The sequence below is a fragment of the Schistocerca nitens genome, chromosome 12 (assembly GCF_023898315.1).
Source record: "Schistocerca nitens isolate TAMUIC-IGC-003100 chromosome 12, iqSchNite1.1, whole genome shotgun sequence".
NCBI classification, from domain to species: domain Eukaryota; kingdom Metazoa; phylum Arthropoda; class Insecta; order Orthoptera; family Acrididae; genus Schistocerca; species Schistocerca nitens.
Genome location: NC_064625.1, coordinates 16,946,545 through 16,960,987, shown reverse-complemented (window position 1 = coordinate 16,960,987; position 14,443 = coordinate 16,946,545). Strand labels below are relative to the sequence as shown.

Genomic DNA, 14,443 nt, shown 5'->3' with positions numbered 1-14,443 from the left:
TTTAGCCAAGTAGTAGTAAAAATAATGTGATTGTACGGAGTATCACTGCAGGCATGTGACTGGCTCAAAGAATACAACTACATTTACAGCTACATTATACTCCACAAGCCACCGCACAGTGTATGGCAGAGGGTACTTTGTCCATCCCTCTCACTTCCCGCTTTCCCTGTGCCAATCACATGTGGTTCGTGGGAAGAATCACTGCATCTTCTGCCAAGTGGGCAGTCAGCTCTTGTAGCACCTACTATCCTTCTGTACACAAAATGCTTAGTCTCTCCCGTAAAAAAGAAGTCTGTAGAAGTAAGGTGGGAAGAATGTGATGGCCACGACACTCGCTCATTGCTCTCATGCCATCAATTGGGGAAAACATTGTCTAAATGTCCTCTGACCTCAACAGAATAGGATAGTGGGGACCCATCATCCTGGGACCATAATCACAGCGGGACCGATGACCTCTGCAGTTTGGTCCCTTTAATCCTTAAACCAACCAACCATAATCACAGCCAGACTGTTTCTGGGACCTCCTCTGATGTTTCAGGTAGTATTTCAAGGATAAAGATGTGGTAAGTAGGCAGAAGATATGGCCCAATCATATGGTTGTGAATAATACCTGTCCTTACATTTTGGGTAAATCCCTGTTGATGATGAAAAAGTATGTGATGCCTTAGGATTTTCCAACTCCCAGACTTGGCTATTGCAGCTGTTGAATACTCCTTCACTTGTGAAGGCAGCCTCATTTGTAAACAAAACACATGTTTACAATTTGGCAAAGATATCACTCACAGAGTTCCACATGCTGGGAAAAAGTCATCGGCTGATAGGTCTTGTACCTTCTGATAGAGGAATAGAGGCATGCCATCCTGTCCAGGACGTTCTATGCATTGGTGTTGGAGATATCCAATTACTTGTTTAGATAGTGTGTGCTGGTACTGGGGTCATGCTCAATCCATAGTAACACAGCTTCCTCAAACAAAACAGTTCACACATTCCAGTTTCCTGTCGGTCTTCAGAACTGCTACAAATTCGTCGGGCAATAGACAGAGCGCCACTCAAATTGTCAACGCAAATGGCACTACTAAGAGTATCCCACAACTTCCACATAGCTGGCAATGGGTCATACACAATGCTCACGACTAGTCTGAAGGTCAGTTAAACTTTGAAAAACGTATCTATTTTGTACGAGTGGTAAATAAATAGTTACCACTATTAAAGTTCCAACCCTTGTATTTTCACAAGGGCTACAAATCTATGGTGTAGAATCACAAAAAATGTAAAATCAAAGTTCTACTGTACATACAATGCAGGTTTTCGTGGTTAGTATTTGCATTTTTGTGATATTTGTTTTATGGGCATTAATTCATTTAAAAGGCATATTTCTTTAACAATGCTGGAGTCATCATCAGAGGCTATTGCAATTCAGAAAGCAGCTGCAATCTCATAGAAGCTCCACATCTGATGACTACAAGAACCAACTGTTGCCTGGATGCATACGAACAATTCACCTTGCTAGCTCGTATTGCAATGTAACTGCTTTGCGAGTCATTATAACCTCTGGCAATGTCGACAGCATCAGAAGACAAAATGTTAGGCAGAGAAAAATGCCTCGGACTGTGGTCTAATGACCGTAAAACAAAAATCCCCAAGAACTGTCTGTTAAAACATTTTGAAACGCTGGGACTGGAGCAGCAGCAGTGGTGGGCAGACACTCACAGAGGGCCGGTCCAGCCAGGCGCACAGTGGCAGGCACCCGAGATGTGGTGGCAGGAGCCGCCGTTCTGGCAGCGGCACTCCTCGCTGCAGTCCTGGCCGTAGTGAGAGGGCGGGCACTCCTCGTCACAGAACTTGCCGCGCCAGCCCCGCGTACAGTGACACGTCCCACTGTACGGGTCGCAGCTCGCGTTGTTGCGGCACTGGCACAGGTGGTGGCAATCCGGGCCCCAGTGACCCTCTGGGCACGCTGTGGAAAAACAGACAGCTCGCGTAACATCGTAGTCCAAAAATGTGTACCGTCTCGCAGGTGCGTCAAAACTACGACACTCCTGGTGTAAAACCTGTCCCATGCACCCTCCCACCACCACCTACTCCAGTCCTGTAACTTGCAAGATGTACATGATCAAAGGCAGAGACACGTGTGAAAGCACCCACGTGATTTACCAACTGACCTGCCTACACTGTGAAGCCTTCTATGAGGGAATGACCAGCAACAAACTGTCCATTTGCATGAATGGACACAGGCAGACAGTGTTTGTTGGTAATGAGGATCACCCTGTGGCTAAACATGCCTTGGTGCACGGCCAGCACGTCTTGGCACAGTGTCACACCGTCTGGGTTATCTGGATACTTCCCACTGACACCAACCTATCAGACTCCGGAGATGGGAACTTGCCCTTCAATATATCCTCTCTTCCCGTTACCCACCTAGCCTCAAGCTCCGCTAATTTCGAGTTGCCGCCCCTCGTACATCACTTGTCACTCAACAACATCTTTGCCTCTGTACTTCCACCTCGACTGACATCTCTGCCCAAACTCTTTGCCTTTCCGTGTGTGTGTGTGTGTGTGTGTGTGTGTGTGTGTGTGTGTGTGTGTGTGTGTGTATATATATATATATATATATATATATATACCTGTCCCTTTTTCCCCCTAAGGTAAGTCTTTCCGCTCCCGGGATTGGAATGACTCCTTACCCTCTCCCTTAAAACCCACATCCTCTCGTCTTTCCCTCTGCTTCCCACTTTCCTGATGAAGCAACCACGGGTTGCAAAAGCTTGATATTTGTTTGTGTGTTTTTTGTTGTGTCTACTTACCAGCGCTTTCCTGTATGGTAAGTCACAGCATCTTTTTTAATATAAAACTAGAACACTGTGAGACAAGATTTGAAAGTCTGTGAAGCAAACACAAAGCAATGTAGAGGTCTTCTGACACTGGATGCCAAAAACAGCAGCGAAAGTCACCGGCAAATGAAGATGTGGTCACACCAGACAGATTATCGACACGCTATCACATCACTTAACCTAGTACTGATCGGTGAAGATGAGGTTATCAAACAATTGGAAATCAGGGATGGGATAGTGACAATACAAAACGTATGTGCATTTCCCCAACCCCCAATCCCTGATTCCTTAGACAATCAGACTACCATGTATAAAACAGCTTCAAACGTCTTGATTACCACAAATGAGTTAGTATGTTGAATGTTTCATCTTAAGAATTTTGAGCCTTTAACACTGAAGATACAAAATCTTAATTTTTCTGACCTGTTGTAAAATGATATAAATCTCTAGGTATCTTCAGTGATATATGTGGATACTATCTGCAAAACGGGTAGCAAAGAGGGTTAGTACTAAAGAAAAAGAAAATTAAGATATCTTGCTTGATGCTGCAGTTTCAGCATACAAACAATGAATATTTGGTAAGCAATAAACTATTTTCTTTTCATTATTTTGTGGGGCTATAAGTGAGAAAAAGTTTTAAAAAGGTTTGAAATGATGTTAAAGTTTGTTGGAAATTCCTCGGTGCTCCCATTATCAAACACTGTATGAGTATAATGAGAGTAATTTGCATTATGTTTTGAAAAAATTTACTTTCTTGTACATCTGAAAGTTTATGACATCAAATTTTATGAAATATGAGAGAGGGGGAGGGGGGCGAGGTCGGGCCAGGAAGGGGAGGGGAGGGGAGGGGAGGGGGCAGGTGAGTGGAGAGGAGAGGGGGCGGGTGAGTGGAGAGGAGAGGGGGCGAGCGAGAGGAGAGGGGAGGGGGCGAGCGAGAGGAGAGGGGAGGGGGCGAGCGAGAGGAGAGGGGAGGGGGCGAGCGAGAGGAGAGGAGAGGGGGCGAGCGAGAGGAGAGGAGAGGGGGCGAGCGAGAGGAGAGGAGAGGGGGCGAGCGAGAGGAGAGGAGAGGGGGCGAGCGAGAGGAGAGGAGAGGGGGCGAGCGAGAGGAGAGGAGAGGGGGCGAGCGAGAGGAGAGGAGAGGAGAGGGGGCGAGCGAGAGGAGAGGAGAGGAGAGGGGGCGAGCGAGAGGAGAGGAGAGGAGAGGGGGCGAGCGAGAGGAGAGGAGAGGAGAGGGGGCGAGCGAGAGGAGAGGAGAGGAGAGGGGGCGAGCGAGAGGAGAGGAGAGGAGAGGGGGCGAGCGAGAGGAGAGGAGAGGAGAGGGGGCGAGCGAGAGGAGAGGAGAGGAGAGGGGGCGAGCGAGAGGAGAGGAGAGGAGAGGGGGCGAGCGAGAGGAGAGGAGAGGAGAGGGGGCGAGCGAGAGGAGAGGAGAGGGGGCGAGCGAGAGGAGAGGAGAGGGGGCGAGCGAGAGGAGAGGAGAGGGGGCGAGCGAGAGGAGAGGAGAGGGGGCGAGCGAGAGGAGAGGGGAGGGGGCGAGCGAGAGGAGAGGGGAGGGGGCGAGCGAGAGGAGAGGGGAGGGGGCGAGCGAGAGGAGAGGGGAGGGGGCGAGCGAGAGGAGAGGGGAGGGGGCGAGCGAGAGGAGAGGGGAGGGGGCGAGCGAGAGGAGAGGAGAGGGGGCGAGCGAGAGGAGAGGAGAGGAGAGGGGGCGAGCGAGAGGAGAGGAGAGGAGAGGGGGCGAGCGAGAGGAGAGGAGAGGAGAGGGGGCGAGCGAGAGGAGAGGAGAGGAGAGGGGGCGAGCGAGAGGAGAGGAGAGGAGAGGGGGCGAGCGAGAGGAGAGGAGAGGAGAGGGGGCGAGCGAGAGGAGAGGAGAGGAGAGGGGGCGAGCGAGAGGAGAGGAGAGGAGAGGGGGCGAGCGAGAGGAGAGGAGAGGGGGCGAGCGAGAGGAGAGGAGAGGGGGCGAGCGAGAGGAGAGGCGAGCGAGAGGAGAGGAGAGGGGGCGAGCGAGAGGAGAGGAGAGGGGGCGAGCGAGAGGAGAGGAGAGGGGGCGAGCGAGAGGAGAGGAGAGGGGGCGAGCGAGAGGAGAGGAGAGGGGGCGAGCGAGAGGAGAGGAGAGGGGGCGAGCGAGAGGAGAGGAGAGGGGGCGAGCGAGAGGAGAGGAGAGGGGGCGAGCGAGAGGAGAGGAGAGGGGGCGAGCGAGAGGAGAGGAGAGGGGGCGAGCGAGAGGAGAGGAGAGGGGGCGAACGAGAGGAGAGGAGAGGGGGCGAGCGAGAGGAGAGGAGAGGGGGCGAGCGAGAGGAGAGGAGAGGGGGCGAGCGAGAGGAGAGGGGGCGAGCGAGAGGAGAGGGGGCGAGCGAGAGGAGAGGGGGAGCGAGAGGAGAGGGGGAGAGCGAGAGGAGAGGGGGAGAGCGAGAGGAGAGGGGGAGAGCGAGAGGAGAGGGGGAGAGCGAGAGGAGAGGGGGAGAGCGAGAGGAGAGGGGGAGAGCGAGAGGAGAGGGGGAGAGCGAGAGGAGAGGGGGAGAGCGAGAGGAGAGGGGGAGAGCGAGAGGAGAGGGGGAGAGCGAGAGGAGAGGGGGAGAGCGAGAGGAGAGGGGGAGAGTGGGTGGAGAGGGGGAGAGTGGGTGGAGAGGGGGAGAGTGGGTGGAGAGGGGGAGAGTGGGTGGAGAGGGGGAGAGTGGGTGGAGAGGGGGAGAGTGGGGGGAGAGTGGGTGGAGAGGGGGAGAGTGGGTGGATAGGGGGAGAGTGAGAGGAGAGGGGGAGGAGAAGAGGAGAGGGGGAGTGTGTGAGGAGATGGGGAGGGGGGAGTGTGAGGAGAGGGGGGAATGTGAGGAGAGGGGGAGGGGAGAGTGTGAGGAGAGGGGGAGGGGAGAGTGTGAGGAGAGGGGGAGGGGAGAGTGTTTGGAGAGGGGGAGGGGAGAGTGTGAGGAGAGGGGGAGGGGAGAGTGTGAGGAGAGGGGGAGGGGGAGAGAGTGAGGAGAGGGGGAGGGGGAGAGTGTGGGGAGGGGGAGAGTGTGAGGAGAGGGGGAGGGGGAGAGTGTGCGGAGAGGGGGAGGGGGAGAGTGTGAGGAGAGGGGGAGGGGAGAGTGTGAGGAGAGGGGGAGGGGGAGAGTGTGGGGGAGGGGGAGAGTGTGAGGAGAGGGGGAGGGGGAGAGAGTGAGGAGAGGGGGAGGGGGAGAGAGTGAGGAGAGGGGGAGGGGGAGAGAGTGAGGAGAGGGGGAGGGGGAGAGTGTGAGGAGAGGGAGAGGGGGAGGGGGAGAGTGTGAGGAGAGGGGGAGGGGGAGAGTGTGAGGAGAGGGGGAGGGGGAGAGTGTGAGGAGAGGGGGAGGGGGAGAGTGTGAGGAGAGGGGGAGGGGGAGAGTGCGAGGAGAGGGGGAGGGGGTGAGTGTAGGAGAGGGGGAGGGGGAGAGTGTGAGGAGAGGGGGAGGGGGAGTGTGAGGAGAAGGGGAGGGGGAGAGTGTGAGGAGAGGGTGAGGGGGAGAGTGTGAGGAGAGGGGGAGGGGGAGAGTGTGAGGAGAGGGGGAGGGGGAGAGTGTGAGGAGAGGGGGAGGGGGAGATTGTGAAGAGAGGGGGAGGGGAGGGGGAGGGGGAGAGTGTGAGGAGTGGGGGATGGGGAGAGTGTGAGGAGGGGGAGGGGGAGAGTGTGAGGAGAGGGAGTGTATGAGGAGAGGGGGATGGGGAGAGTGTGAGGAGAGGGAGTGTATGAGGAGAGGGGCACGGGGAGGGTGTGAGGAGAGGGGCACGGGGAGGGTGTGAGGAGAGGGGCACAGGGAGGGTGTGAGGAGAGGGGCACGGGGAGGGTGTGAGGAGAGGGGCACGGGGAGGGTGTGAGGAGAGGGGCACGGGGTGGGTGTGAGGAGAGGGGCATGGGGAGGGTGTGAGGAGAGGGGCATGGTGTGGGTGTGAGGAGAGGGGCATGGTGTGGGTGTGAGGAGAGGGGCATGGGGAGGGTGTGAGGAGAGGGGCATGGGGAGAGTGTGAGGAGAGGGGCATGGGGAGGGTGTGAGGAGAGGGGCATGGGGAGGGTGTGAGGAGAGGGGCATGTGGAGGGTGTGAGGAGAGGGGGAGTGGGGAGGGTGTGAGGAGAGGGGGAGTGGGGAGGGTGTGAGGAGAGGGGGAGTGGGGTGGGTGTGAGGTGAGGGGGGAGGGGGAGAGGAGAGCGGGAGGTGGGATGAGAGGGGCGGTGGAGAGGTGAGGGGTAGAGGAGAGGGGGGAGGGGGAGAGGAGAGGGGGGAGGGGGAGAGGAGAGGGGGAGGGGTGAGGGGTGGGGAGGGCAGGGGAGAGGGGAGGGGGAGAGGAGAGGGGGAGGGCAGGGGAGAGGAGAGGGGAGGAGGAGAGGTGAGGGGGAGAGAGGGAGATTCTGTAAGCAGCTGCTGCAGTTCATAAAGTTTTTTACTTACACACACTGCAAGTGGGTCCACCATATCCATGCAAGCATTGGCATGTATCAGGGGCAACACATGTCCCATGCAGACAATCGTCAGAACAGACAGCAATGCATTTGTCACCTGTCGAACTCTTTGTGTAACCGTGACAGCAGTCTTGTACTGGCCTGGTTTTCACCAGAGTCTGAAAATAAGAACAAAAAACGAGATATCAGCCTTTAGTAACTCTCAAACAACATCAAGTCATCAGAAAATTGATACATCAGCAAGGGCCTCGACTGGCGGGAGATACAGTATAAAAAAGTAAAAACCTGTTTGAGTTCAACACAATTCAATCACAAGAATTTCTTGCAACTCCAAGAATCATTAACAATTTACAGGTACAGACAAAAATATTGAGGGTGAAGTCATGTTCTGAAGTGCCAGTAGAACTAAAAAGCCTTGCCAACTCTCAACTAAATTACCCCATTTCAATCTAACCCACAATTTCTCATCACAACCAAGGTTACACGTAGGGTGCTGCAGAGTTCCAATATCACACTTCAGCCTGCTTTTCCAATGCACAAACAGTCATTTTTATTCATTCCCCACTCACTCATCATATTCTGTGGATCCCATCAAGAAGTAGAACCTACAGGGACGTGGACCAAGTGAAAGTATACAGTTAATCTGTACACTGTATAATCTGCTGCTTAATGCTATTAAACTCTGTGCTGGTTAAACTGAATCAGAATAAGTTGGGGTAAAAGCTGTTGCTTCCTTATTTATACTAAAGAGCAGTCGCAGCTTCATAGTTTGTGGCACAGTAACAGATCAATAAAATTCTGAGCATGCAGCTGCCTCACAAATTCCATTTGTTTGTGTATTTTTTTGGCCATATACCTTTTGGCCATCTTCAGTGGAGCCCATAACAATACATCGACCTCCCACCGGGGATAAACCACTTAGCCACAGATTCAATTAATGCACACGTTTTTGCTGCCAATCAATATCTCACGCACTCGTGTTTCTGTGAACATGTGCATAGCAGTGTGGTCTGTGGGTTTAAAAGGACAGTGAGTGCTATAGCATCCATCATTTGTCTCACACTGAAGACAGCCAAAAAGTATACAGCTGAAATATTATAAGAAATGTCATTTATGTGGCTACATGCCTGAAATTTAATAGATCATTATACAGCAGCTATAAATCCCCTATTAGTAGCTTCTTATTTACTCTATTACAATGGTACTTAAAAAAATTACATGTGTAAATACAGAGCCCTGTTCACAATTCATTAGTACTTGCAACACAGATTTATAACAAACACTGCTGCTCGCCATGAAGCTAATGAGGCTTTTCCATATTTGGATACCTTTGTTCATATTTTTTATTGACAACGTGTCTAATGAGGTTGGTTGTGATTTCCAATTTATTGTCTTATGTTAACTGAGAGCTTATTGAATATCTTCAAATGAGAACACATAACATCACTCTGAATTCTACATGGTGAGGGAGAGTCTACATACTATTTTTGTTTTTTGTATTGAGGCCGTGCACATCAAAGGTCAATTGAAAAACTCTTAGCGTCAGCAAAGAACGCAATTTAGGAGTAAATGCATTGCGATTAAGTTCCAAGCCAACTTAGACCTGTGCTAGACTTCAGATCAGTGTGTCACCACAACTTATATTTCAAAAATTGATATTTTTTGGTGGCTGAAGACAATATTAAGGATAAATCAAGGTACCACCACATTTCCCACCTTAGTGGATATTAAGAAGCTGACAGACAAACCATTCTAGACACTTAAGCAGAACTCATAGTAGAGAGGAAGACTAGAAAACTAATCTGCCAGACTCTCACAGACATAATCTTAAATGAAATTTCTTTGTGAAAAAAGTGTACAAAAATTCGACAAAGAGATGGCTTCTCCCCATCACATAATGTTAGACACAGTCACCAGAGAATGGGGGAAAAGAGAATACAAACCTCACTGTCTCAGGACAGAGAATCAAACTGTAGCGCATATCTTTTGCTGACAATTTATCTATCTTCACTAAGCCTATCTATAAACCAAGTATGCCATAGAGAAATTACAAGAGACAGCACCAAACACCCTCCAATTTTATGAGAAAACTCATTTGATGGAAAATTTACATCAAAATATAAGAAGATCCCTACCAGAAATGATATATGAGAAATTTCATAACTGTCTTCTTTTAAATATCTCAGACAAATCCTAGTATCTTTTTGAGAAAAAATAAAAACTTTGAGGTTTGATGATGACATGTCCCTTGGAGACAGCAAAGGACTAGGAAAAGCAGTCGGATGTAATGGATAGTTCTTGAAAAGAGGTTATTAAGATTAATATCAACAAAATTAAAACAAAGGTAACAGCATGTAGTCAAATCACAGGATGATGCCAGGATTAGATTGGAAAAAAAAGTTGGAAAAAAAGACACTATAATTTGTTATTCGGGCAGTAAAGTAACTGATGATGGAAAAAGTGGAGAAAATATGAAATGTAGATTGGTGATAGAAAGAAAAGCACTTCAAGAACCAGGAATTTGTTAACGTAAGTTTTAGAGAGTCTTTTCTCAAGGTAAAGGTGGTTACAATTAAACTTTTGCTACTTGAAAGGACCTTATGAAAAACAAGTGATTACTGAGCAATGAAACTTTGTGGAAACATTTGTAACAACATGCAGAAGAGAAATAATGAATAAATCACTGAAAGAACCATATTTTAATTTTCACATTAGATGGTAACATTTGTTACTTGCATACCATGTTTACATTCCAGGTTACAAATGTTGCTCAATTTGATGACCATTCTGTGCTAAAGATTACTCTACAGCTGCCTGAAATATCTTGCAAAAAAAAACTGACCAATTTGCCTCTCCCAGGAATAATTCTAACTTCCAAATCATGTTCTTTGATCCTGGAAGCAAAACAAGGACATCTCCATATTCCTTGATACTCGCGAAGAGCAGAAGTACTATTGTTGTTGTTTTGGTAAAAAAGTTTTATTAGTAAGGCCCTGCTCACCTCACCCAGACTCACGTTGACTGTCTGCAACTGCAATGCACACTGATACTTGTATTCCGAAGCTAAGTCGCCGTAATAGGATCGGGGCCTGATGGCAAGTCATGACACTAACACTACTAACAATGCAAATCTTGCAGTGCATGGCCTGAACATCATTCCTATGAAGTTACATACCCAAATGGTAAATAGTTTTCCACTACACTGGCTCAAGTAATGAAAGTTTGATTATAATCACACTGTATCTGTCTGGAGTGTTGCCCTGTACAACAGTGAAAGGTGAACTATAAGCAGTTCAGGTACAAAGAGAAGAGAAACTTTTGAAATGTGGTGCTACAGAAGAGTGCTGAAGACTGGATGATAGATCAAATAATTCATGAGAATGTACTGCATTAAACCGGTGAAAGAAAAAGTTTATGGTGCAACTTGACTGAAGGAAGGAATCCTTTGACAGGACACCTGCTGTGGCATCGAGGTACGAGGGTGGTTTGAAAAGTTCTCAAAATGGAATAGAAAAGAAGTACTTACATGCCTGAAGTTTTACTTTTTCAATGTAGTCTCCTTGTAGATTAATGCACTTGGTCCAACAATGTTCCAGTGCCTTGATCCCATCTCGAAAATGAGTTTCCTCCAGGCCTGCAAAATAGTTGTCAACTCCGGCTACCAATTCTCCGTTTGAAGCGAATCTTCATCCACCAAGAAAAATTTTCAGTTTTGGGAAGAGATGGAAGTCTGATGGAGCCATATCAGGTGAATAAGGTGTGTGTGGCAACAATTCATACCTCAGTTCGTGTAATTTTGCCACGGGGACGGTACATGTGTGCAGGCGCGCATTGCCTTGATGGAAGATGATTTTCTTTCTTGCTAAACCTGGCCTTTTTGTGTGGAGGTTAGCATAGTATTCACCAGTAATTGTTTCCAACTGATTCCACGGCCTTTCCCGCCAAAGGAATTTCTTTGGTGGCGGAGAATCAGCATGTTTCCAGTGCTTTGACTGTTGTTTTGCCTCTGGGGTATAATACTGCACCCAAGATTCATCTGTGGTCACAAACCGGTGCAAAAACTCTTGTTCATTTCTCCTAAAATGGGCCAAACATTGTTCCGATATGTCCATTCTCGTGTGTTTTCGATCCAGCGTCAAGAGTTGTGGCAGTTATATTTTGATTTCAAATTCTCCAGTTAAAATGTGATGACATCTGGCAAGCATGAGCAATTTCACACGCACTTTCAATTGGTGATCCTCCATGACTATTTTCTGCACTTTTGTAATGATTGCTGGAATAGTGACACATCTTGACTGATCCCTGTGCTGATCACCTAAGCTCTCCCGATAAGATTTATATTCATTTGTCCACTTGGCAACAGTTGAATATGAAGGAGCACGGTCCCCCAGTATATTCTGGAAATCACCATGAATGCATTTTCTTTCATACCTTTCTTTAAGAAGTACTTAATCAGTGCTCGAATCTCGATTTTTTCCATCTTCGCAAATCACTATGCGAGAATAACAACACAGCCATGTCACCGCCACAGCTCTCTTCTGAAAGCATTGACATAGCACGTGTTTACAGGCAACAGTCCAATGAATATCATGTGAACAAATCGTTGCATTGGTGCTGACCTCTTGTGGTGATTCTGGGAACTTTTCAAACCACCCTCATATCATCAATTTGGTAACAGATGGGAGAAAAGAGAGTAAAACAAAGAGAGAGAGGTGGAGGGAGGGAGACGGGGGGGGGGGGGGGGGGAGGGGAGAAAGAAAGAGAGAGAGAGGGGGGGGGGGGAGGGAACTAATTGTAGAGGGAGACTGAAGCATGAAGACATGAAGCTAGTTCAAATGGATGCAGACTGCAGCAGTCATTCAGAGACAAAGAGGCTCGTCTAGAGTATATTAGCATGAACAGCTGAGGGCAAACCATCAAACTGTGCAGCAGGAATGGACATCACAGAGGGAGCTGTCACCATATCTGCATTTTGTTTAACATAAATGGATGTGTGCAGATGAAGCTGTGGAGAACATTTGCTCGATTATTTTCCCCCATGTTTAATTGCAGTCTTTGTGTTTCATGCTGACATAATAATACTACAAATTTTCAAATAAATTAAGTGTTCCTACATGTTTTATCATTCAATTAAAATTTGTGTTCTTTATTTGAGACACTACACTACACAAGACAGTAATATGGAAGACAGCTTCTCAGTGAGTGTTTCAGTGCCACTATCAAACCGTGTCCCATGGTCAAACTTTGGCATTACAGCAGAGCAGAGATGCAGGTTTGGAACTTTGAACTGACTGGTTCACTTCTGAAGCAAAAAGCCTAGTGGGTCACACTACTGCCAAGTGCCTCCCAGAATATCATTAGATTAGATTAATACTAGTTCCATGGATCATGAATACGATATTTCGTAATGATGTGGAACGAGTCAAATTTTCCAATACATGATATAATTAAGTTAATTTAACAACATACTTAAGTTAATATAACAACTTTTTCATTTTTGTGGTTTTTTATTTTTTTATTTTATTTTATTTTTTTAAATTTATATCTAAAAATTCCTCTATGGAGTAGAAGGAGTTGTCATTCAGAAATTCTTTTAATTTCTTCTTAAATACTTGTTTGTTATCTGTCAGACTTTTGATACTATTTGGTAAGTGACCAAAGACTTTAGTGCCAGTATAATTCACCCCTTTCTGTGCCAAAGTTAGATTTAATCTTGAATAGTGAAGATCATCCTTTCTCCTAGTATTGTAGTAATGCACACTGCTATTACTTTTGAATTGGGTTTGGTTGTTAATAACAAATTTCATAAGAGAGTATATATACTGAGAAGCTACTGTGAATATCCCTAGATCCTTAAATAAATGTCTGCAGGATGATCTTGGGTGGACTCCAGCTATTATTCTGATTACACGTTTTTGTGCAATAAATACTTTATTCCTCGGTGATGAATTACCCCAAAATATGATGCCATATGAAAGCAACGAGTGAAAATAGGTGTAATAAGCTAATTTACTAAGATGTTTATCACCAAAATTTGCAATGACCCTTATTGCATAAGTAGCTGAACTCAAACGTTTCAGCAGATCATCAATGTGTTTCTTCCAATTTAATCTCTCATCAATGGACACACCTAAAAATTTGGAATATTCTACCTTAGCTATATGCTTCTGATTAATTGCATCAATGCCTTGTGAGGTCCCATATAAAGAAGTCTTCATCTTCTGAAGTGAAAACATGCCTAATCATTGCAGCTCTGCATTAAGGAATACTCCATCAGCTTTAATTATATTTGTACAAACTTCCAAGAGTGCCAATACTCAATCCTAATGACTGTGTCCTGTAGCTGCAAATTTGTGAACAAATGTTGGCTGAAGTCAGTGGGGATGCAAACTTCATTTAAAATCTTTGGAGGTCTAATTTTCATGTCATAGTTACCCAAATAAGGTGGTCTTCCAACACTGGGCTATGGGCACCACACTCAGCTACACCAGTGTCTATAACACAGTACAACATTAACCACACTACACAGAGTGCAGTATAATCTCATGGGCTAATAAATTATTTTTTTAAGGATGAACAAGACACTACTGTTAATGTGACATCTGAACATTATGTCAAAACATTAGAGACATATCTGTCTTTTAGGTTCCAGACATCTCCAAATCTTGACATTCAGCACAAAATGGTTTCAACTTTATAGAGCCTATTCTCTCTCTCTCTCTCTCTCTCTCTCTCTCTCTCTCTCTGTGTGTGTGTGTGTGTGTGTGTGTGTGTGTGTGTGTGTGTGTGTGTGAGAGAGAGAGAGAGAGAGAGAGAGAGAGAGAGAGAGAGAGAGAGAGAGACTACACCAGCAGTAAGAAATTTGCTTGGGGATTGCAAATTTTTGAAGAATGGCTACCTCATTTGGCTACCCCTGTACCCAGACATTTCAGCCTATTACTTGTGTTCCCAGGGATATCAGAAGAGTATCATGTACCAGACTAAACTGAGAATCATAGCTCTGCTCAAGACTCAGACTGAACAGAAAATCTGCAACATCCTAGCTGACGATTGTGATGCATTGTGCAAAACCTACAGCCGGCCGCAGTGGTCTAGCGGTTCTAGGCGCTCAGTCCGGAACCGCGCGACTGGTACGGTCGCAGGTTCGAATCCTGCCTCGGGCATGGATGTGTGTGATGTCCTTAGGTTAGTTATGTTTAAGTAGTTCTAA

At 47.4% G+C, this 14,443-nt stretch overlaps 1 protein-coding gene across 4 annotated transcripts in view; it reads right to left on the bottom strand.

The window, feature by feature from the left end:
* LOC126215383 (protein draper) overlaps positions 1-14,443 on the bottom strand; it is a 396,618-nt gene that overhangs the window by 92,459 nt on the left and 289,716 nt on the right. For all 4 annotated transcript variants that reach the window (XM_049942079.1, XM_049942083.1, XM_049942080.1 and 1 more), the window contains exons 4-5: positions 7,223-7,391; positions 1,711-1,957 (exon numbers count right to left, since the gene is read on the bottom strand). In XM_049942079.1, coding sequence (XP_049798036.1) covers positions 1,711-1,957; positions 7,223-7,391 — 416 coding nt within the window. The remainder of the gene's footprint in view (positions 1-1,710; positions 1,958-7,222; positions 7,392-14,443) is intronic.